Genomic DNA, 25,750 nt, shown 5'->3' with positions numbered 1-25,750 from the left:
TCAGCTATAAAGCCCACAGAAAATGCGTAGACACCTGGCAAACAGCCTACTCTTGTCAGGACACCATGACTACAGACTTTCCAAACTTCTTGTATTTACTGGTAATTATCGGTACTCTAAGAGGTCTTGGTCTGTATGTGCTGATTTAGAACAATAATTGTCGATCCAGCATAGAAAATTAGGGCACTGCACAGGGGGGAAAAAAAGACTCCTGGCAAAGCTGAATTGCAATCTGGGCCAGTAGCATATCACGTCCGCAATTTCCTTAAATCCAAATTGCCTGTCCCAAACAGGGACTAACATTTTCGACATTCTTACTGCGCTTTTCTCTTGACTACACTATTTACTAGGGCAACAGAATATGGAGTAGAAAATAAACCATGTTTCCCGTTTACTTACTTTGTTAGATCTTTGACACACCTTACACATTAGATGCTAAGTGTGCATATAACCTATACCTTGAAGGTAAAAAGCTAATCCGTAGAATTGGAAAATATTTTAGCAGCACAACCTTTGATCTTCCGGTCAGATGATAGCCAAATATAAGGTATGGCTGAAAAAATATCCAACTATGTAATATGAATGGGTGAGGATTGGACTTGAATCTCCGGATCCAGCTCAAAAATGACATGGCCTCCTTGAGGGAGTCTCAGTTTAACCGGTTGCCAATAGAATTAGCACACTAGCTGAAAGGATAAACCGTGGTTTGTACATGCACATGAAAACTAGCAGATATAGATGACTTGGTCCTAACCTTTGTAGGGGGTTAGTGAAGCTTGTTGGGGTGGTGTAGAATTCAGATTTCCGAAACTACATTCACAGGTATACAGCGAAGGCCCATTCTTTAAATGAAGCCTCGGTTAATGCCTTGTGTTTTAACGTCAAAGTTTTCTTTGAGGATTACATTTCTATGGCACAAGCAAAACTAGGACCAGTGACTTACACGTAAGATGAAAAAAAGATCTTGAGAGAGCAGGATCTCCAACCCCTCCAAAGAATAGGGTATCTAATAGAGGAACTGACTGAATATTCTTGAGGTATGAACCATGAAAGTGGACTCTGTAGAAACATGCCTCGGAATTAAAATGTAACCAGTTAACAGTGCACAAGCACATGCACAGCCAACTTTTAGCAATGACCAACATCAATGGCTCTGTGCAGAGAAGAAGGGAAAGCAAAAAATGGTCAGTTAATTCTTCCAAAATGAAATGAACGGCAACTTGTTTTCTTGGTAGTCTAAACACATATCTAGTCTGCTCTTCAAGCAGAGTAGGATTTGGGTGAAAGATAGAATTCTATTTGATCTTTACTCAATTTCTTGCTTTGTTTATAGTGAAGGAAAGCCATTGGTTACGAATAGACAGTGGTCCAAAGGAAGCACAACAGAATCACTTACCTTCCCAATTCATGGGCTCATGTTTACTGCCAAAGAAGCAACAACTCAGTCTGTTGTTAACATTGTAGCCGATATGATACACACCCTTAAAAGATCAAGTCATGTAAAAGCCATAAGAGAAAAATGGGTGGTCTAAAGTTAGTGTTGCTTTTCTTGTGGGACACAATGGAAAGCTCTACATTGGATAAAGGCAGAACCAGCAAGACAGGCTCGCTGGACATCCTTATGGTTGTATTCTTACTTTAGACATGCCCTACATGGAAGCAAATTTACATTCTGGGTTTTCGAGAGGAGCAATAAAAGAGGACTTTTGGTTGTATTCCTACTGATGCCGATAGAAGTGGGTTTTCTGCAAAAATGGTTGCTTGAATACCAGGAAATCTTTTGGATTTGGGCCTTAGTGAGTTACTGGTCAAAATGCTAAGTTTGTAGCCATTGAACTCAACACGCAGTGCAGCAAAATTTGAAATGAGTAGTCCGATTTTTAAAAGCTTAAACGTAAAGCCAAGTTAAGCTTCACTGCGCGTCATCAGTAGCAGGATCCGTATGAAGGATCCTCCTCCGACGATATTTTCAACAGACTTTGTCTGGACAGTGGGAAATAAGCATGTCCATGTGGAACTGTACTGTTGCATTTCTGTAGTGCTTTTGGCCTTTAGGCAAGACCTCAATTGTCTCTACCACTGGGTGGGTAGGTTGCTGCCCAACCTTGTAACATGAGGAAGGTGCTTGTTACAGTGTCATTTATTAGTAATGACTTTGAGGTGCATGATGCCTGGAGACCGTCACCGAGAGCAAGAGAGGGAAAAGGAAGATTAAGAAAAAGACAGAAAAACTGTGACAAAGCAATAGAGCAGAGATGAAAATGAGCCTGCAAGATAGAGAGATAAAGGGGTGAGGGATGTCTGGTGGTGGATGAAAGAGGCATGATGTGGAATCAAGACCGTGCAGCCTTGGTATTCGGTACCCAGATATCCAGCCGCGACCTTCTGAATAGAACTTTGGAACCCGGCACTTATTTTTCAAACTGAACATTGCCTACACACACAAGTGCCAATGCTTCCTAAAAATGTTTTCAGGGAAAAGCCTTCATGCTTAAAAACACCAATCAGTACTTCATTAGTAAAAAGTGAATCTGAAGGTAGAGTTTTAGAATAGTAAACTAAACTGACCTAGTTCAGCCATCAACTTAAAGGACAATATGAATTCGCTGGATAACAATTAATGGAAGCAGTCTAAATCTTTGAGGCATATAAGCAACACATTCAAAGTCAAAAATGGAACATCCTTCCCTTAAGCCAGGGGTACTCATAGTACAGCCCGCGGGCCGCCAGCGGACCGGCAAGCCTCCCTTGGCGGCCCGCGGACCTTTCAGACATCCTACCTGTGTTCTTTATTTTATTTTTCAATGTGTCCGCAAACACAGACTCCGCTCTATAGGGGCCGCCGGGAGATTCCAGCCATAGTCAGAGTGGAGCTGCAGGGTTGCTCAGAAGAGGTGATATACAACAAAGCCTCATTAACAAGTTAATGGGTTTTTAAAGACCTGTGAAGTACTGGGGTGCGGCTGTGTGCGCGCCAGGCAAGCGGTCTCATCCAGGGCTGCCACACATAACGGATGGAGACAGGGGGGAGGGCAGGGAGATCGGGAGCCCTTTCAACTCAATGGGCGTTGCACGACAGCATGTGGCACATACATTTCCTTCAGGGTTTTGGCCTGGCACACAGGTTTCTGGGGGTCACATACATAAGCTTGCTTGTCCCTGGCTGACGGCAGCTTCACTTTACATCCAGCGCATGGCTGGAGCCGGCCTTGGGAAGCATCTGCGGTTGCGGGGAGCAGTCCTCCCACTTGGCTTCTTTTTCTGCTCTCTTGTAATCCGGGAATTGTTTGACAATTACAGTAACCAAGACTCAAAGAGAAACCCCGTGACTGATTGAACGGAGCATGAACTTGGAGATCACTCTGCGCAGCTCGTGCTCCCCCGAGTAGCATTTGTTTTATAGACACTGAAGGGATGAAAGTCTGGGTCAGCCAAGCCTTACTTGGAATCTCTGCCCTCCAGATTACACCTGATCTCTGCCACGGCGGTTCAGCTTGCTCTCATGCATCCTCTGCATTAGGGTGTCATTAATAACATGCTGCAGATTTTGGGAAGGTGGTGCCATGTGTGCAGCAAAGAGCTCTTGATTTTCGTGATATTTCTAATACAATGATTACACCTCGCCTAGACAGATACGGAGACGGAAAGTCAGGGGAGGGAGAGAGTCAGGGGAGGGAGGGGAGAGAGTCAGGGGAGGGAGGGAGAGAGTCAGGGGAGGGAGGGAGAGAGTCAGGGGAGGGAGGGAGAGAGTCAGGGGAGGGAGGGAGAGAGTCAGGGAGGGAGGGAGAGAGTCAGGGGAGGGAGGGAGAGAGTCAGGGGAGGGAGGGAGAGAGTCAGGGGAGGTCGAGGGAGGGATAAAGGGAGGGGAGGTCGAGGGAGGGATAGAGGGAGGGGAGGACAAGGGAGAGTCAGGGGAGGACAAGGAGAGTCAGGGGAGAGAGAGAGAGAGAGAGAGAGAGAGAGAGAGAGAGAGAGAGAGAGAGAGAGAGAGAGAGAGAGAGAGAGAGAGAGAGAGAGAGAGAGAGAGAGAGAGAGAGAGAGAGAGAGAGAGAGAGAGAGAGAGAGAGAGAGAGAGAGAGAGAGAGAGAGAGAGAGAGAGAGAGAAGGAGAGTCAGGGGAGGATGAGGGAGGGAGAGAGAAAGGGAGAGTCAGGGGAGGGAGAGAGAAAGGGAGAGTCAGGGGAGGGAGAGAGAAAGGGAGAGTCAGGGGAGGGAGAGAGAAAGGGAGAGTCAGGGGAGGGCGAGAGAGGGAGAAGTCAGGGGAGGGCGAAAGAAAGGGAGAGTCAGGGAGAGTCAGGGGAGGGCGAGAGAGGGAGAGTCAGGGGAGGGAGAAAGAGGGAAAGTCAGGGGAGGGAGAGAGGGAGAGTCAGGGGAGGGAGAGTCAGGGGAGGGAGAGGGAGGGAGACAGGAAGACAGAGAAAGAGATAGAGGGAGGGAGGGAGGGAGGGAGATAGAGGGAGGGAGACAGAGAGAAGGGGGAGGGAGACAGAGGGGAGGGAGACAGAGAGAAGAGGGAGGGACGGAGATGGAGGGAGAGACAGAGAGAGGGAGCGAGACAGAGAGAGGGAGCAAGACAGAGAGAGGGAGCAAGACAGAGAGAGGGAGCAAGACAGAGAGAGGGAGCAAGAGAGAGGGAGCGAGGGGGACAGAAAAGGAGGAACAGAGGGAGAGAGAGGAGGGAGACAGAGGGAGAGAGGGAGGAAGACAGAGAGAGAGGGAGGAAGACAGAGAGAGAGGGAGGAAGACAGAGAGAGAGGGAGGAAGACAGAGAGAGAGGGAGGAAGACAGAGAGAGAGGGAGGAAGACAGAGAGGGAGTGAGAGAGAAAAACAGAGAGGGAGGGACGGAGATGGAGGAGAGAGAGAGGGGGGGACGGAGATAGAGGGAGAAAGAGCGAGGGAGGGGCGGAGATGGAGGGAGAGAGAGCGAGAGCAAGAGAGGTGTGTATGCTGGGTCTTGTGGCTTAGTGGACGAAGACGTCTGCTGCAGGGCCTGTGTTCAACCTCATGGTCACGTTTTTTATTGGCTCTAGCCCCGCCCCTTTTCTCACTGACCCCCGCCCCCACCGGTGCAGCCCTCGGCCACAAACACACTGTAAATTTGGCCCCTGAGAGAAAATTAGTGAGTACCCATGCCTTAAGCCATGGGGTACCACATGGCTCTTTCCTGAGCCCTCTGCTTTTCAATCTCTACGTTCAACCTCTGGCCGAAGTTGCCAAGAGCAGAGGGTTGACCATGGTTTCCTATGCAGACGACACACAGTTGGTGGTGGCTCTCTCTAGCGTCTCCAAGCAGGACGCCATGAAATTTCAGGGTGATCTTGCAGCAGTCGTCGAGTGGATGACCTCCAACTGTCTCCAACCGAAGGCCAACAAGACAGAGGTGTTGTGGTGGGAAAGGACCATGATCTATGGAATGAGCACTGGTGGGCAAAAAGCCTAGGCATTGCTCCTGCCCTCAAGCAAGCAGTGAAGAATCCAGGGGTCTGGATGGACGCTTCACTTAACTTCCAGACTCAAACTAAAAAGGTGGCGGGTACCTGCTTCGTATTGTTGCGTGGACTCAAACCCATCCTGGGCTTCTTTGATACCCCTACTAGGCAGATCATCATCCAGGTCCCGATTATGTCAAGACTTGATTACGCTAGCTCACTGTATCTGGGAGCGAACAAGTCAGAAATACAGAGGCTACAGAGAGTGCAGAATGTGGCCGCAAGATCTCTTCTCGATCTGCATAGAGTCTGTTCAGTGACAAGTGCCATTCGCCGCCTCCACTGGTTGCCCGTGGCCAGGCGACTCGAGTTTGAGGCACTTTGTATAGCTTTTAAAATCTTGAAACTGGCATCCCCGGAAATCCTGACCAATCTGCTTCTACCCTACGTCCCTAATCGCCAGCTCCGCTCCATGGGACAATGCCTGGTGGTGGTCCCCCGAGCCAGGAGGGTTCGTGCAGGAGGTCGTTCCTATCGGAACAGAATGGCCATCCTTTGGAATTCTCTACCGGCCCATATTCGAGGGCTTAATAACTACCTCAAATTTAGGAAAGCCATTAAAACCTCTCTTCACCACTCCGTAGGTCTCTCTGGGCCCTCCTTGAGTTCTGTCACCTCTCTGTTGTTTCAGCATCAGGACGCCTCTTTGCTGGGGCAGCTGTTGTGCTATATAAAACCAGTTAACATAACATAACATTTGCAAGTACGTCACACAAAAGAAATTGGTGCCGACTTCCATTCATACAATTTTAAACAAAATGTCATACCAGAAGTGGGAAATAACCATCAAAGAATATGGTATTTATGAGAGATAAAACGTGACTCTGGGATATGTTGGTCATACGGAACAGGCCTAAACCCAAAAATAAACTACAGTGTATTAGTGCTGAACATCTTTATGCCTAATGGAGATTTTCCATTGGAAAAATCATTTTTTTGATTTCTTTGACGAATTTCCCCAAAAATAAATATATATTATTCATTTGGTCTCAACAGATATGTCAAGTGAATGTCAAAATAGTGACATTTGCCATTTTTAAACCCTTACGATTTTTTGCTCACCAATTAAGAAGAACAGCTAAACGAATTACACCCAACTTAGCATGAAAGTAGATCAACTCTTGAAGAGCCTTTGCTTGGTTTGGTGCACGTAGTTTTTGAGAAACTAGAATTCAGAATGCCTTTTCGGTGGGCTTGGAATGGTTGAAAATATAGATATTGACAGCTAAAAAGTTGTATTTTTGGATTGCCTTTAACTTTAATTCTTTTTGATGAATTTGCACGAAACTTAGGAGGTGCATCGCTTATTTAGCCAACTCTTGGTATTGCTAAAACCCGTGCATTTTCATATTGGGGGACGGGAACAGTTAAAGGGAGGAGGGTAAGAGAAGTATTTATTTGGTATAACATCATTAGCATATCCACATGAAAAGTTACTGACACGTAGCCTGATTAGTTTTCAGTGGGTACGGCAAGTATTGTGCAGATCGATCAGTAAAAAAGATAAAAGAGGGGGCAAATGTAAAAGATGGGAACAAATGTTTTCAAGTGCTAATAACTTTGGTGCTCTTTAATGACTGCATGACATTTTACAGGCTGTTAGAATATTAAGTCCAGTATGGTTTAATGCAGATCTGACAAGGTTGCCGAGGGGAAGGGGAGGGCGGCAGGAGTAAACAAGCATTGGAAATGCAATAGGTCTCGCATTAGGAAAGTTTGAGCGATTGGTATTGTAAATGACACTTTTTTTTATTTGTGTTGGTTTTAAAAATAGCAAAATTAATAGCTTTGTCAGTTACAATGTCAATAGTTTTAACTTTCGCAAATGTGACACTGTAGGAGAGTAGGGTCTGCTATCCTATGGTCACCCCAATTTTTGCTTTTTGCTTCACTGGTTTTCGACTTACTGAGGCTGTGGGCCTGCTAATCAGACCCCCAGCCTGCTGTTCTCTATCTAAATTCATAATACATGTGCTATAGGTACATACCACAATTGGAAATGGACTCCTTGTCAGCCCCTGGACCATGCACTATAGGTGCTCAGGGCATAGGTGCCACCAAGGCCTACCAGGGATTGAAGCATAGCTTTTGCCACCCTTGGCTGGTTCTTAAATTGACACAACTGACTGATCACTCAGCTGGGGCAAGTGGGTGTAATCACCCCTTGCTTAGATATAGTATACCTATATCTGGACACATATAAACCTGTGAGTCACTCCTATGGAAGGCCTTATCAATCCTGGAGGCAGAGTGCGTGGTTTAATGTGAGATGGAGCTCTGGCATGAGCTGAGCCTGTCTGCAGCTGTCGGGAACAACTCCCTAAGCTGATCCGGGATAATGCCATACCATATACTAGTAAGTGCCTTATAATCCTCGCGGTTATATAGCAACTTTGGTTTGGCTTTATCAAAACATGTTGTGTAAGGTGTCATACGAATTGGAATACTACCCCCTCGCCAGTTCTGGCGACGGGGGTAGCATTCCACCCTTCTAGAGGGATAAGACATGTTACTTTACTGAAACGCAGTTGATTTTAAAGGAGACTCAGATCCACAAAATGGATGCCTCTGACACAGACACGGGTCTGGCCTCCTGCTGCTGACCGAAACTCAGCAGATGGTGGCCTGGACAAAGGGTTTCCTGTCGCAGGGCGGTGTTACACCACCCCAGACAGGAGATAGTGGATTGTAGCAGGGAGGTTTCAAAGAAACCAGACACTGCCTGGGGAGCACAAGGCTGCCCCTTGCATAATCCGGCCAAACCGGTTCTGGGGCACACCAGCCCCAGTCCCAGCGCGGCCTGGATCAAAGGAAAGGGGTGTATCCACCCCCTTCCTGGGTCCCACCCATAGGAGGGAACCTAGCAGGTAATCCAGCCCACCATATTCGAATAAGAGTGGGAGCAGTGCCAATGCAACTCAGATTATCCTGCAGAAACATAAGAAACGAAACTCTGGACCCTTCGACATCCTACTCAACGTAGAAGACTGAAGAATCTCCCTTGTGGTCAAGGAGTGACCACCCTGTGCAAACAGGCACCATCCAGCACCTCGACCCTTGCTTTGTTGCAGTTCCCGCCGGAACTCGAGCGACAGAGATAGACGAGATCAAGCTTGCCTGCCTTCCTCCAGCCCGATCCACAGTCCCTGCAGAGCTGAGACCCGTGGAGGCGACCGGAAGCGTGGGGCACGCCATCTTGAAAAGGCCACGAGACGCTGACTGCGCAGCCCACGAGTGATCCTCGAAGCTGTGCACCGGGGTTTGAGAAGCCCCAACCCTGAGCTGCGCCTGCACCAAAGCTACCCCCTCCACACTCGACGAGTGCTGCGTGGGGCCCTTCTGCTGGTGTTGGCTCGACGCATTGGCCCGGTCACTTGCCAGCTGGCTTGTGGCCCCTGTGCCGACGAAAACCTTAAACCGACTTGCTTTTCTGGTTGCTCCAGATTTGCACCAGCTCCTGTAAAAAGGAGCCCCCGCTCTGACCCTCCTGGTCTGAGTGAGAAGCAATCTCCCGGTTCCACGTGGATTGCTTTTGCCAAGTGCTGTTTGCTCTAATCTTGAAGCCGACGGCGCTGACGGCGAGAGCCTGCATGCGACAGATCGTGACCTGCTCATGGACGTCGCAGATGCCCCAGAGCCCACGTGACAGCGGAGAGAAGCTCCTCGACAACCATCTGATTGCGCCCGACATTCCCTGGTTCCACCCTGGTCACTGCTGAGTGACCCAGACTCTGTCCCCTCTGCTTTCAGATACTTTTCGACTTCGATCCACTCTTGGATCACACCGGACACTTCTGCTTCCCATCGCCTGCAGCATCTTCAGCTCCAAGCACCAAGAGCCTGCGTGTCAAAACCCGACGCCACTTCGACCCTGTGCACCCACTTCCTGTGGGTGAGGTAACATTGCAACGCCGGTGTCCCTACACTGGTACACACCTCTAGGGTCTGTGTCTTAAGTTTTGTTCCTCTAGGTTCAGCGGAAGTATCTTTAAACTAACTTTGTGTAACTTTTACGCACCATTGACTTTGCATGGGTGCAAGCCGCACTTTAAGTGCTGCACCCGAATCCCGCGGGCTTCTCCAGACTTCAGCATTGCTAGTCCTGACTGCTCCCAGCGATTCCCTAGGCCCTAGGCCTAACCACTGTTCAATTGGTATCTCTTATACCACTTTTTTAATATATGGTTTGAGTGGCCACCCGCCCTCATCCATAATTGTGCAACTTTGTATGTTATACTGTGCTTTTGATTTAACACTTGTGCAGAGGTGGTGGATGCAGAGGTGGTGGATGCAGAGGTGGTGGATGCAGAGGTGGTGGATGCAGAGGTGGTGGATGCAGAGGTGGTGGATGCAGAGGTGGTGGATGCAGAGGTGGTGGATGCAGAGGTGGTGGATGCAGAGGTGGTGGATGCAGAGGTGGTGGATGCAGAGGAGGTGGATGCAGAGGTGGTGGATGCAGAGGTGGTGGATGCAGAGGTGGTGGATGCAGAGGTGGTGGATGCAGAGGTGGTGAATGCAGAGGTGGTGAATGCAGAGGTGGTGGTGTGCGTGGTGGTGGTGTGCGTGGTGGTGGTGTGCGTGGTGGTGGTGTGCGTGGTGGATGTGGTGGTGGTGGATGCGGAGGTGGTGGATGCGGAGGTGGTGGATGCGGAGGTGGTGGATGCGGAGGTGGTGGATGCGGAGGTGGTGGATGCGGAGGTGGTGGATGCGGAGGTGGTGGATGTGGAGGTGGTGGATGTGGAGGTGGATGCGGTGGTGGTGGATGTGGAGGTGGTGGATGTGGAGGTGGCGGTGGTGGTGGATGCGGTGGATGCAGAGGTGGTGGATGCAGAGGTGGTGGATGCAGAGGTGGTGGATGCAGAGGTGGTGGATGCAGAGGTGGTGGATGCAGAGGTGGTGGATGCAGAGGTGGTGTGTGTAGAGGTGGTGGATGCGGAGGTGGTGGATGCGGTGGTGGTGGATGCAGAGTGGTGGAGGGGGTGGTGGTGGTGGAATCTGCTGTGCGGCAGACAATATTTCTCTACCTCCCCTGCGTTCCCATACATGCAGTGGTCTGCGCCTTGCCAGAAGTCGTGCTCGGCTGGATACAGTTCATCAGAAGCTCGCAGTCATATTTCTCTGAATCCAGCTGCTGACTGTACAGGTCTGTAATTCCCACGCCATTTTTGGACACAATAAGTCTCAGAGGTGTCTGGGTTGGTGACTGCACGTTGCATGGCTCAGGAATACTGCCATGATTCACTGGGGCTGAGACTCCAACCAGAAAACGTATATTTATCCATCAATATATATATCTTTATATAGCGATAGATTTTTTTCACCTTTTGTTTGTTTATACCACTCAGCGAGCAACACAGAGACTTATGAGAACATTGCGAAGGAGTTTACACAAGTAAACACAGCAGCACAGAGGCTTCTGTGTACTTTGTAAGTTAATATACAACAGTAAACCACGAACGATAAGAGGTCAGGTAAAGAAACAAGACGGAGGGAAGGCAGAGAAGGGGGGGGGGGAGGAGAAATGCGACACGGCGGGCGGGGAAGGGGGGCAGAGCGGGGAGAGGGTGTGAAGCAGCAGGGGCCTTTGAAGTGATGCTAAACTTCACTTCAAAGGTGTGGGAGGAGTGCGGCTGAGGGAACAGACGGCGATTTGATGATGTGCACGCGCATTTTAGGGGAATGCGCTTGCGCATTGACCTAAAAGCCACGAGCACAGCACCAAATCGCCCAGTTAGGTAAAGTCTGTTTAAGACGCTATAGTCTCGCTCTGCTCAATGCGCTTGCGCATTGAGAGGCGAGACCTAAAAATAATTGATTAATAAGTGTGCATAGTGTTGTGTTGATCCACCAAACACTATGTTTAGATTACTCGTGGTAGTTTGTATTTCAGCTTAATACTAAAGCTGTACTGTCAAAACCGAGTCCACAAGATCTCAGAGTGTGTATATCACAAAGACAGTGTGTTTGAGAGAAAAAAAAGAGAGAGAAATAGGTGAACTGTACATGCATAGAAGGGACCGTTACATCATAGGGTATTGGTAAATGGCTAACCAGTCCAAAACAATTCAGATCGGGTTTCCATCAAACAGACTTAATGATCAGTCATATCATTTGGACAAACCCTTGTGCATAAAGGTTGATCCCTTCATCATAGGGACAGTACCCGCACCTTATCGCTGTTTTGGGATTTGGTCCACCAACATAAACAAAACGTCCATGATGACTGATCGTTTGATGGTAGAAAAGACAAGTGCAACAAAACAAATAGTGAAATTAAAATAGGATGGAATGCCCTCCTTCTGACAACTTTATTCTGCGGACAAGACACACCTCCTAATTAAAAACCAAAACAGTCCAAAAAAGACAGTAACAGATATCTGCCTATAAAAGGGCCAACATGTTTCTGCCTAATGGGTGTAAATCCCTTGGCATTCATCAGGGCCTCTGCTCTTATAATAGCTGCACTCCTAGTAGTGAAGGTGGTGGATGCGGAGGTGGTGGATGCGGAGGTGGTGGATGCGGAGGTGGTGGATGCGGAGGTGGTGGATGCTGCGGAGGTGGTGGATGCAGCGGAGGTGGTGGATGCAGCGGAGGTGGTGGATGTGGAGGTGGTGGTGGATGTGGAGGTGGTGGTGGATGTGGAGGTGGTGGTGGATGTGGTGGTGAAGGTGGTGGTGGAGGTGGATGCGGAGGTGGTGGATGCGGAGGTGGTGGATGCGGAGGTGGTGGATGCAGAGGTGGTGGATGCAGAGGTGGTGGATGCAGAGGTGGTGGATGCAGAGGTGGTGGATGCAGAGGTGGTGGATGCAGAGGTGGTGGATGCAGAGGTGGTGGATGCAGAGGTGGTGGATGCAGAGGTGGTGGATGCAGAGGTGGTGGATGCAGAGGTGGTGGATGCAGAGGTGGTGGATGCAGAGGTGGTGGATGCAGAGGTGGTGGATGCAGAGGTGGTGGATGCAGAGGTGGTGGATGCAGAGGTGGTGGATGCAGAGGTGGTGGATGCAGAGGTGGTGGATGCAGAGGTGGTGGATGCAGAGGTGGTGGATGCAGAGGTGGTGGATGCAGAGGTGGTGGATGCAGAGGTGGTGGATGCAGAGGTGGTGGATGCAGAGGTGGTGGATGCAGAGGTGGTGGATGCAGAGGTGGTGGATGCAGAGGTGGTGGATGCAGAGGTGGTGGATGCAGAGGTGGTGGATGCAGAGGTGGTGGATGCAGAGGTGGTGGATGCAGAGGTGGTGGATGCAGAGGTGGTGGATGCAGAGGTGGTGGATGCAGAGGTGGTGGATGCAGAGGTGGTGGATGCAGAGGTGGTGGATGCAGAGGTGGTGGATGCAGAGGTGGTGGATGCAGAGGTGGTGGATGCAGAGGTGGTGGATGCAGAGGTGGTGGATGCAGAGGTGGTGGATGCAGAGGTGGTGGATGCAGAGGTGGTGGATGCAGAGGAGGTGGATGCAGAGGTGGTGGATGCAGAGGTGGTGGATGCAGAGGTGGTGGATGCAGAGGTGGTGAATGCAGAGGTGGTGAATGCAGAGGTGGTGAATGCAGAGGTGGTGGTGTGCGTGGTGGTGGTGTGCGTGGCGGATGTGGTGGTGGTGGATGCGGAGGTGGTGGATGCGGAGGTGGTGGATGCGGAGGTGGTGGATGCGGAGGTGGTGGATGTGGAGGTGGATGCGGTGGTGGTGGATGTGGAGGTGGTCTTTCTTATCGCTGTTTTGGGATTTGGTCCACCAACATAAACAAAACGTCCATGATGACTGATCGTTTGATGGTAGAAAAGACAAGTGCAACAAAACAAATAGTGAAATTAAAATAGGATGGAATGCCCTCCTTCTGACAACTTTATTCTGCGGACAAGACACACCTCCTAATTAAAAACCAGAACAGTCCAAAAAAGACAGTAACAGATATCTGCCTATAAAAGGGCCAACATGTTTCTGCCTAATGGGTGTAAATCCCTTGGCATTCATCAGGGCCTCTGCTCTTATAATAGCTGCACTCCTAGTAGGGAAATAAACAGGATCACCACCATCACCAAAGAAATAAAGATAAACCTGGTTAGATACGGTACAACCTGTAGTAACCACAGACTTTCACCCTCCGACTCACTTTGGCTACAGTGAATTTCCTTAATGGTAGGGGAAAGGACCTCACCTCACCTGGACTCTGCTCAGGTATAGGAGACCCCGCACTATCCGTCGGTGCCACAACCTTGCATCTGAGGCTTGGAGCAGAGTCCAGGTGAGGTGAGGTCCTTTCCCCTACCATTAAGGAAATTCACTGTAGCCAAAGTGAGTCGGAGGGTGAAAGTCTGTGGTTACTACAGGTTGTACCGTATCTAACCAGGTTTATCTTTATTTCTTTGGTGATCCTGTTTATTTCACTACTAGGAGTGCAACTATTATAAGAGCAGAGGCCCTGATGAATGCCAAGGGATTTACACCCATTAGGCAGAAACATGTTGGCCCTTTTATAGGCAGATATCCGTTACTGTCTTTTTTGCACTGTTCTGGTTTTTAATTAGGAGGTGTGTCTTGTCCGCAGAATAAAGTTGTGAGAAGGAGGGCATTCCATCCTATTTTCATTTCACTATTTGTTTTGTTGCACTTGTCGTTTCTACCATCAAAAGATCAGTCATCATGGACGTTTTGTTTATGTTGGTGGACCAAATCCCAAAACAGCGATAAGGTGCGGGTACTGTCCCTATGATCAAGGGATCAACCTTTATGCACAAGGGTTTGGCCAAATGATATGACTGATCATTAAGTCTGTTTGATGGAAACCCGATCTGAATTGTTTTGGACTGGTTAGCCATTTACCAATACCCTATGATGTAACGGTCCCTTCTATGCATGTACAGTTCACCTATTTCTCTCTCTTTTTTTCTCTCAAACACACTGTCTTTGTGATATACACACTCTGTGATCTTGTGGACTCGGTTTTGACAGTGCAGCTCTAGTATTAAGCTGGTAGACCCCCTGTGTTTCTCGTGTTATACACTAAGTAGGAGCTGGGGATATGATCAGGTGTGGGTCTCTAAATTATATATCCCTGGGACCCTTTTTTCAAATGTTTGTGGTTATTGTCAGTTTGTATTTCATGCAATTCTGTCAAGGGTGGGTTGGGGCGGGGGGAGGCACCTAATGGGATGGTAAATAAAGCAACATTTCAGATTTTAAATCCCATATGAATCTTTGATCTCTGCTAGAAAAAAAAATCCTGAACAGAATTACACCAAACTTGGCATGAAACTACAACTTTACCCCTGGAAGTGCACTTGCTTTGCTTGATGCAAATCTGTTCAGTAGTGTGCGAAATCAGTAGTACAGAAGAGAGTCGGTCGGCTTGAAAGAATTAAAGGTTAGAGATATCTGGACAGATCAACAGTTCTTCAACTTAGCCAGGCCCTGCAGCAAACCACCGCTGAATGTGATTCTGTGATGGAGAATTTGGCTTCTCGCTCCCTGATCGATTTTAAGATGCATCAACGATCACATGTCACGTGACACTGAGCCATGTTTAGTGGTTATATACCAAACAGATGTTGGGCAGATCCATGAACAACGTCTGCTTCTGGCATGCACAACATGCTTTCAAGCCTATAACCTTTGGGTGATACATCCCTTTGCACTGCCAAATAATTTGAATCGAAAGGGCTCTGGCAAGAACCATTACCGGTTGAAGCAGGGCTACTGATCAGTGCTAAAAGATAGAAAAAAAACAGCAGAAATGCATGGGTTGTGCATGTATACAACTATGTTGTCATGTCGGAGGAAGGAAGAAGTCACAATGGAGGCTGACAGCACAAGCTGCCATGCGCAGGAGCTATCGCAAGAGTTTCTGGATCTGCTTGGATGCATGGGGAGATCCACAAGGAGAGGAACCTGCAGTCAGAAGTATTCATCAAAAACACCATCATTGTTCAAGGCAGGCTCAACTCATCTTTTCCTAAATAGAAATTTGTCCAAAACATATTTATATAAGATTGGGTGCTTGGTTTAATGCATTAAGTTACATTGCTGCATTCCTACACCACACTATTAAGATGGCTCTTCTTTAACATTAATTTTATAGGCTTTTATTTCTAACAAATTTGTCAGTACTAAATAACTGGGATGTTTAGATCATTATATTTTATTCACTGTGTCAATAATACACCCAGACTAAAAAGATTCAGCCCACAAAGATGGAACTGGGATTCAGAGAACATACACATTCAAGTTAGTTAAGAATCTGAGTATTTTTTGGGGGAATACTACCAATATAAACTTTAAAAATATATATTTGTATCTGCTGTCCACACTTTTGTGGCTTTAAAGTATGATGCATAAAGAATGTTTGGATTACTCAACTTGATGGAATATCACTTTATTTCAAATATATGATAAGATGTGCCACAAATATTTCATTAGAAGGTACAGAAGTCATTGAGTTGCCTTAAGTTTCACGAAGAAAAGAAAAAAAACATGAAGTGTAAATGAAAAGAACACTTTTATATTAAATTATACAGATGATCTAAAAATGCAGATATTCTGAACTTAAGCAGTGTGTTTTTCTATTTGTAAAATCTTCCATTATTTCAGTGTTCAGAGACAGCAGGCTAATATGTATCCTTTGAAAGTTCACCCTTGCCTCCCATGTTCTCTTCTTCAATCCAGCTGGTCCTGGCCCCTTCCTAACTTATCTTGTATAGATTGTAACTTTGAGAAACTTCTGCCACCACCAAAACATAAAAAGGCTTTTAGCTGCAATGGTCATCGAGGTTTTCAACCATTAAATTCTACATCCATTCGTGCATGGCTGGATTTTACTTCTTCGGAAAACTTCAGTGTTGCCAAAAAGCGAAATTAAAGAGTGCTCAAGTCTTCTTACCATCTATCATATTGGTGCATAGAACTGTCTCAAGAATTGTTTATTTCTCTAGACAGCATAGACCTTGGTATTGTAACCCCTTTTCATCATACCCATTTTGCCTGTTCCCGCATCAAAGTTGCTCGTGTCAATATTATTGACCTCACCATATACTGGCTACAAATTGATTCCAATTGGTTCACACTTCCCAAACCTCATGGGAACTTTAGGTTAATATTTTATCTCAGGTGCATTCTGAATAAAAGGAACGAACGAAATCATAATACTAGCCTTGGTGTATTTAATAAAAATCAAGACTTCCCTTCATTAAATAGCAACGAAAATTTGCATTTTGCGCATGCTTGAACAGAATAAGGCAAACACTATACTCTCACAGGGATACATGCCTTTTGAGAAATATAACAAGTTTGCTAAGAGATAAAAAGGACAGAAGGAAAATCCTTCATTCACAAGTTCAAAGTGTAGAGATAGTAAACACGTACAGTGACGTAATAAGGAGGCAAGAAGTCCGGGATGAAACGGTGCAGGCCAACTCAGCACTTATTTCCCAGGGATTGATAACACAATATTTCAAAAACTACCTGCGATGATGAAGATCTGTCTGACTTTATGCTGAAATTGAAAGGGCTCTACAATTGTGTTTTTGTAAATGCATAGGACAGACGTTGCCAAACTACGAACTCCTTTGAGTTTGTGAATAACTAGCATCTCAGTAGATTATGCAAGCGTTAAAATCAGTTGTAGCATCATCGAGCTGCAACTCATTTTAACACTTGCACTTGTAATACCCGAAGTGTGCTAACCTTAAATGGAAATCAAATATTTTATTTTGCAAACAAGTACGAAGATGTCTGGGCGTAAAAAAATCTCTTCCTGTGAATGATATAATAAAGTGTTAAAAAAAAACTCTAAACCTCTTTAAAGGTTACGTTTACAAAAAGAGTAACTTCCCGACTGATCAGACTAAATGATGCCATTCAACAATCATCCCCATTCTTTTCCATTATTCTCTGGTTACAAGCATAGCCCTTTGGAATGCACTTCAAAGCAAAACAGTCCAATATAGGAGCATGAATTGTATCTGTGGTTTAACTACTCAGAGTGCTTTAAATATTGCAATCAAAAGCCTCGCCGCTGTGTGCCTCTTTGCCCTGGTGCGATATCAGGGTGGCAGTTCTAAAACGCATCTACTGGATCCACTTGATATTATTGCTTCTTTGAATATACATTCAAAAACAATAGATCTTGGACCTGGTGGCGAGTTTCTAAACGTTTTGATTGGCATTTTTTATTGCAAATGTCCCTTTGAACATAAAAACGTCAAAGGGTCTTGAAAGTGGTAATGGTGTTTATATTTAACAAATTGAGCTTCATGTGTTTTGGTGCCCTGGGTGTGGTCTGACGACATACGATTGTAGCTACTGTCATAATACAGAGGGAGAGACACTTAAAGCACGATTCTCAAAACATTAACTACTTTAGTGTAACAGTAACAATAAAGTAACAGCAGTTTTTCATACAAAAACGTTATGACTGACATCCTTGAGCTACTACATTGTATGCCAAAACAAGGAGCAGATCTGCATGCCACTAAATCAATGTATCATTGCAAACTTTTGAACTTTGAAAACGCTGAAGCAGCCCGAATCTTTATTATTCGGTTATGTACGAAAGACATCCCCTGTTGTGATTTGATAATCAAATGTCTACAGCCATTGTTTTGCTGCTGTTCCCTAAACAAGCCAATCAACCAGAAATAGCAGGATGTTTTTAAATATACAATTGAGATTATTCTGGCAAGTATATGAGGAAGGCAAAACTGTAAATGCTATTATCAGATTTAGAGACATCTTGTTACGGTTCACAGGCAAAGGGCGTAAATGAGACAGCAAGGAAGACAGCTCTTGCGGGTGTGATTTCAACAAAAGTACTCAGAAGTATTGACTATGAATGTTACTGGAGTGATCACCACCAATGTTTGAGCTTCCGATCCTTACCCTTTAACCATTTACTCAAAGTACCGTCACTTCCTGAACAAGAGCCTCCCTAGCTCATGGGACAAGATAATAAAAACCTATCAGCATCACTCTGATGAGGTTTCATTGACTGTGAGCTAAAGAAAATGGATACCATGGATGGCATACGGTGCGAACTGAAGAGATTTCATTTCCAAAAGCTATTTCTTTGAAGAAACTAGAATCTGTTCAAAGCCAATTATGCAAACTTGATCATGTTGCAGTCTGGCAATAGTGGTCTGCATAGTGGCAGGTTTCAACCAATAAACATTTGGTGTATGCTGTGTCATGCTGAGCGGTACAAAAGGGGGTTGTGATGGACGGAGCATCTGAATCAATCAAACACTCACACCTAGTCAAAAGATCTGGGCTTAATCCATCACCGTTCTTTAGCCCACTCTGCCACCCCAGTTCTGACATGGTAATATGCAAATCAGTCTGACCCTGTGCCTCATGGGAACAGTCCAGCCCGAACTGCCAAGCCAGGTCTTCCCTGGACCGGAAACAAGCTTCCGAGGACCGGTTTCTGGCATTCCAGCAGTCTTCAGCCCGGCTTGCTTGAATCCAGTGGCAAAGTGAGCAAGGGACTCACGTCTGAGCATACCCTGCCACACTTATGGTGGCCAAAAGCGGTACAAAAGGGGGTGCTGAGCAGTAACCAGTAGGGGACTGGGGGAGGGGGGGGGGGGGTGTGACTGGATGATCTCCACCTCATCCCACCCTGTCATTTTCCCCTGCCAGCTGTCAAATCTGAGAGCCTCTCATCAAGTAGGATCAGAAATCATTTTTGTTAAAGAGTCATTGGTGGAAGAAGGTGTGGGATGTCAACTGGAACATAGCTTAAGACTGAAAAGCCTGGCTACTACAGCAGTCATTTAAGAGAAATCAAGATCCACTCTGTATGTCACTTCTGAAGTTGGTTAAGAGGTAAACAAATATTTAAAATAAAAAAAATAAAAACACCCACACACACACACACAATAGATGGTGAGGGTATTGCAGAACAATGGGGGAACAGCAGAAATGTGTGCAACATAAATTTCAAATTTCAACTTCTGTTTCACTGAAAGTAACTGGCAGGTTGTACAAAGATTTCTGCAACAAAAACACACCGAGCTATCCTACCCAGACCTGATAAACCACACAATGCTTCTGTGCATCACATCGAAACAATTGTTCACAGGAACAGGTAGTGAAGATACAGGGATGGCTCACACAGGGAACAGAAGGCAAGAAGTATACAGTTTCACAGAGTAGGTTTCCAGCCTTGCTTTTGAAGGCCAATAACACATTTACTATTTTTGAGTTTTACAGGATAAGTGTGGCACAACTAGGCGCATATCACAGGTTGCTTTTGTGCTGCTGGGTACAAAATATATGGTATCTTATACATAACACATACGCTTGTTTTTTGTCCAATTGGTGCCCTTCACAGGTGTACGTATCAAGCACCAAGGGGGCACAGATGGACAAACTTGACCATGTGTGAAACAGAAACAAACTGACTGACAAGTATATAACTTTGGGTGCCTGAAATGGTGATGTTTCACACATTCCACCACCCAAAGACATTTTTAAAAGGGTGCATATTGCATGAAGCTCGTTCAAACGTAAGCATTAGGTAAAGAAGACATTGCTTGGCAATTAAAACAGTATTTTTCCAATCAGAAGAGACGAATGCTCAGCACATAAGGACAATGTTTCTTCTAAGTGCCCTTTTTTCCAAGTGACACATGCACGATGTAAAGAAATAAACCACACTGTTGCAAAAAGAATTAGGAAAATTCTTGTTTTTACCCCCAATAACAGTGCAAAGGCTATGATTTCTTGGCCATCAGATCTGGAATGTAATCCAATCAAATGAGTCGGACCAAAGCACATAAACCACCAATGTGGACAACTAGGCCGGAAACAATAATCCAACTCCATCTTGCTTGCATCACGAGTGATTTGCTACAGTACAACACACGTATGAGCTTCAACAACTACTAATATTTTGCAGAGCTCAGCTCCCGATGGCATGGGAAGAACGCTACGATGTTCTTGTTTTGACATTTGAAAATCTCTCTCAGGATTGTATCTTCCATGGGAAGAGTGCACTGTTTAAGAAACGTTATGAATGTACCAGGAAGAAGTTACACATATAATGAATGCACATCTGTTTGCTATGATTGAGACCTGAACCATTGGGTAAATATCCATTGCCAAAGAAGGGTAAAACTACTAGTAATTAGAGAGTCGTAGACAGACATTGCTGCGGCTCCAAGGTCATTCAGATGAATAAAACTTCACTCTCAAAGAACAATGTTAATTATAAATTTTATTTAAGGTTCTGGCGTTCACCCCACCATCCGCTGTGTTTTTGGATAGCCCAGATTTTGATCCAGCGCGTCACCCCTGAAAGTCAACTAAACCAATTCTTCCCAAACTTTTTAGAACCACAACCCATTTTTCAGTACAACAAACTTTTGCGATCCCTCTAGCTTTAATGGACATGAGGGGGGCGATTCTTTAATGTAACTAAGGCATTGTGTGGCAGCGCATTGTCACTTACGGACAGCACATTTTCCTTTAAAATGGGATGCTAGTTATGAATTTTATTTAAGGTTCTGGCGTTCACACCACCATCCACTGTGCTTTTGGATAACCCAGATTTTGATCCAGTGCGTCACCCCTGAAAGCCAACTAAACCAGTGTTTCCCAAACTTTTTAGAACCACGACCCATTTTTTAGTACAACAAACTTTTGCGATCCCCGCTAGCTTTAATGGATATGAGGAGGGCGATTCTTTAATGTAACTAAAGCATTGTGTGGCAGCGCATAGTCACATTTTCCTTTAAAATGGGCACTAAACTTGCACAGACTACAGTTTTACTGATAAAACTATACTGCACACAAATGATAAGGTGTTGAAATCGGGTTTATGTGAATATTTACTATTTGTGCAAGGGTGCGTTTTTAATAAATGCAAAATAAAAGTTATAATATACTTACCGAATTAACGTGAACATTTTAATGACAACAAAATGCTTTTAAAATACAGAAAAATGAACTTAGCAGTTATATTTCCTCGTACTAGGCATCAAATGGCTAAAGTGTCATTTTGCCTGAAAGTAGCTTGACTAGTTTTGCCGAAACATGCATAAAATGTTTAATTCTAGACCTCTCAATGATAGTTTTTTAAATAAGTTGCACAAATGTTTTCACGTAACTCTGCTAAATGTCTCTACAAACACAAAGAGGGTTAAAACAGGATTAGAAATTGTTTAGTAAAATAATGAAGAAAAATCTCATAAAAATGCATTTTAAGTACACATGACCTATGTTAACATACTTTTATTATTTCCAAAGGATGATGTTGTACGCAATTTTCTTTTTGCTATAATGATATTCTATGTTCTACATAGACCATTGTTATCAAAATGTACAAGTTGATATTTTAGAAGGTGATACATGTAGTTAGATGTGTGGGAAAGAACTCTTGCATGAGAAAATGTTTTGCAGAATCAAATTAATTAACGTGAAGTAACAAATATAACACTTTTGTTGAAGACTATTGTATTTGTGTGAGAAGATGGGGAGTAAACACATTCCCAGGAAAATTTTGATAGTTGACTGGAGGAGAAGATGCAACATAAACTGCAACATCTTTAAGTGCTTATAATAGTGCGTGTTCCTAAAGTAGGTTAACGTTATTTGCCCCACTATTTTGCCACTGGTCTTTATGACTTTTCCCAGAGCCATTTGCTTTTGTACTTTTGTGGTTGATACAGACTGTCCTATCCATATTCCTTCGTCCTGATTTCACATTGTTTAGAGACTCTGAGTTTCTTGAACCTCTCTTTATGGGAAGTTATGCTTTCATTAATTTTTGATTATTTGGATTGCTATACTGGCTGAAGGTTTATGCTTTACCACGCCCTCTCGATAGTTCTAGTGAACACGTCATGAGTTCCGACCACCGTTCCCTCTAGGCCACGCTCGCATCTCTCCTTACATCCCCGCGCACGGACTCGCTAGGTGCGCGCGCGCGAGAGTCGCCGCCGGCCGCTTTGAAGAAGCGAGCGGCTGGAACATGACGAGTCTAGATAAGGGGGCTGGTGGCTATGTGGGAGCGGGGGGCAGACTGTGGCCTTTTGTTTAAATATTGCTGTTAATCGGAGCCCCTTCACGGGGCTCCGATTAACAGCACACGCTGTGTTTGGAAACTGTCTCTACGCTTTTGTTATTAAAGCGCGGGGCAGACTGTGGCTTTTTGTTTAAGTATTGATGTTAATCGGAGCCAGTGAAGAAGCTCCGATTAACAGCAATATTTAAACAAAAGGCCACAGTGGGCAGTCAGGGGGGCGGGACCGCAGGGGGCACAGCAGCTGGGTAAAGGAGCGGAACAGAAGGCAAGAGGGGCATAAAACAAGGAAAAAAAACGAGTGGGACAGAGGGCAGAAGGGCACAAAAACGAGTGGGACAGAGGGCAAAAGGGCCCAAAAACGAGTGGGACAGAGGGCAGAAGGGCCCAAAAACGAGTGGGACAGAGGGCAGAAGGGCCCAAAAACGAGTGGAATAGAGGGCAGAAAGCTACAAAAACGAGTGGGACAGAGGGCAGAAAGGCAAAAAACTAGGGGAAAGCGAAGTGGAACAGAGGGCAGAAAGGCACAAAAAACGAAGTGGATAAGGCAGAAGGGCACAAAAATGAGTGGCACAGAAGGCAGACGGGCACAAAAAACTAATGGCACAGAGGCAAAATACAGAATACGAAATATAGGGGCAGCTAATAACATAAGGCAGAACGGGCAGAGAGGCACAGGGCGGCGATGGGAAGGGAACAGAAGGGAAAACTGGGCAGAGACACGGGCAGCGAGGGGTACAGAAGTAAAGACCGGGCAGAGAGCACAGGGAAGAAAAAAGGGGCACGGACCACGTATAGGCAGCGGGGAAGATAGACAACAGCAGTCAGAGACACAACAATGAAAATACAGGCAATACAATAAATTTGCAAACTGCCTTTAAGACCCTTATTTTGGTTCTGTATGTGTGAAAATGCACCATCTTTTCACTTTTTAAAGTAAACATTTTGAGTGCCATTTGGCGCAGCAGACATGCACGGTTTGGTTCCTGGTGCACATAGCCATGGTTGAGCGCACAGAGACCCTCCACTGCCGCACACAGAGGAAAATTTTTTAGAGGGAACAGTAGTTCCGACTGACATTTTTCCTCACCTAGTTCCTAGAATAGGGAGTTTCCTTTATAGTATGTCCTTTAAGAGTTTTATTATTGATTCCAACTATCTTTTTACTACCGATTTCTGTTCATATTTGATCGAGATTATAATGATCAAAATGTATTACTTTGAAAAAAGATGGCCTACTAAACTTTGAATAATAAAAACACTTAAAAGCTTATACCAAACTCTTATTTACTGAACTTAAAATAGAAATTGTGATAAACTATTGTTGTGATGTATAGAGCTTGGTCTTCCCTAAAACAATGGCAATGGTCCATCTGACCTAGAGAGATAGCAGGGATAGTAATCCGAGTTGTGTAAACTGTTTCCAACCCCAGCAGTGCAGCACTAAGTAAAGTGCTTTCATTTGCTCTGACACCATTAAAATATATGTTTTCTTCACACTTCAGAATTACAAAATACAACTGGTTCATGTTTGCTTTCGTAACTGCTGAATGTGTACAATTAATTTACAGGTATTTACATTTTGTTGTGTGTTACGAAAAACTGACATCCTACAGCCTTTCCTTCAACATGTCATGTTCCCCAGCAAGATTGTCACATAATTCGCTGACTTTTCCTTCTCTGCCTCCAAATCGAGTTGTAAACAGTAGTCCTCATGTTTAAAAAAATAAGCAGCAGCAGAAGACCCAGCCTGCCATTTGACCTCTGTTTCTGAAGCACAGCAAACGTGAGATGATAAATACAGAATTTAAAGGACATCTTTATTTATTGCTTAGACATTCGCGACACACCAGATATTGGCTTGCGACCTGCAGTTTAGGAAACACCAACTTAAACAGTTGAATGTTTTCAAAATTGGCAGGCTTGTACGGTTCACGGAAACAGAACATTAACCATTTCATTTCAAACACTTTTAATGTCATGTTTTTCCATATGGTCACATTCTATTCGGGTCTGTTGAACTAATGTGCAAGTACTGGCTGCCCATTCATTGGGACAAACACCGATTTTGCTGTTCACACAACCCTACCACCTACCTACCTCTCTTTAACCAAAGCAGGCAGATTTCTACCATAATGTGCAGCATGCTCATACGGGTTACTCACTTCTGTTTACATACTGATCTCATTTTTGAGAATCAGAACCTGCTTCAACATTTTTAATAAACAGCATCTACCCAAAAGACCTAAACTCTCCTATCTGAATCCTGCATGGCTCCAGTTGCAGTATGGTTTGTCGGTAAAAAGGTAGGCAAGACATGACAGCTTGGGATAAGAGGATTCAGGACTTATGGGTAGATGTTGTTTAATTAACATGTTGAAGCAGGTTCTGATTCTCAAAAAGGAGATCATATGTACTACGAAGATATGCTGTAAGCCAAGGCACTTTGCTAGGATCTCGTATCTGTTTCCAAAACTTTAAGGGGTCCCAAGCAAGACGGTAAGAGCAGTGGTATTTAAAGTATAACAAAAAAAATGTTGCTTAGTAACGGTCAAAACTGCATCTGGCCTAAGCAAGTTCGCAGAACTCGAGTATCACAGCAGTGAAACGCCATCTCTGTTCTGCCTCCACCTTCCGCAGCTAGAACCTCTACCCCGGATGTCAGTGTCTGCGGTCCCGCACCCTACCTTGCCCAAACAGATGTGGCACGTGATCGGCAAAGTCAGGGACAACGTAACGTTCTGGACATTCTGAGCCATAGCAGGAGCAAAGGGGCCAGCTCCAGCAATACTTCTCCACGATCAAAACTCCCGCGACCAAGACGTCGCCCCCTCCTTCCGGAAGAATGTGCAGTACATGAATCCACAGGCCTCCAGTCTAACTAAGGAAACATCTTAAACTGGAGCACTCGTGTGGGCGGAGTCCTGTCTTAACGGTGGCCATTTTAAGATCAGGCAAGATGCGTGTTAGCCGGCTAAACTGAAAAGCGGAGAACACCATACCTGAATGACCGTACAACTAGAATAAGTTGTACAATTCAATCTGCCTGATCTTAACATGGCACCCGCCCGCGATTTACATGTATAGTATCTGGAACGCTCATATTGTTCACTGTAACGGAACGGAAGCGGAGTACGGCGTGTCGGCGAGGTCAGACTGAACAACAGCTTCTAGAAACGCCATTTTATTTTCTGTGGTTTACTAGACTTGATTTTATTGTAATGGTAACGGTGAATTGATATAAGCAATTC

General features: G+C 45.4%; 1 protein-coding gene across 1 annotated transcript in view; it reads right to left on the bottom strand.

The window, feature by feature from the left end:
* OBI1 (ORC ubiquitin ligase 1) overlaps positions 1-25,451 on the bottom strand; it is a 155,747-nt gene extending 130,296 nt beyond the window's left edge. The window contains exon 1 of the mRNA XM_086934821.1: positions 25,187-25,451. Within this exon, the coding sequence (XP_086790947.1) occupies positions 25,187-25,258 (72 nt within the window). The 5' untranslated portion in view covers positions 25,259-25,451. The remainder of the gene's footprint in view (positions 1-25,186) is intronic.
* Between the last annotated feature and the right edge of the window lie 299 nt (positions 25,452-25,750).

Source organism: Lissotriton vulgaris, chromosome 8 (assembly GCF_964263255.1).
Source record: "Lissotriton vulgaris chromosome 8, aLisVul1.2, whole genome shotgun sequence".
NCBI lineage: Eukaryota > Metazoa > Chordata > Amphibia > Caudata > Salamandridae > Lissotriton > Lissotriton vulgaris.
This window is presented reverse-complemented; position numbering and strand designations above follow the sequence as displayed.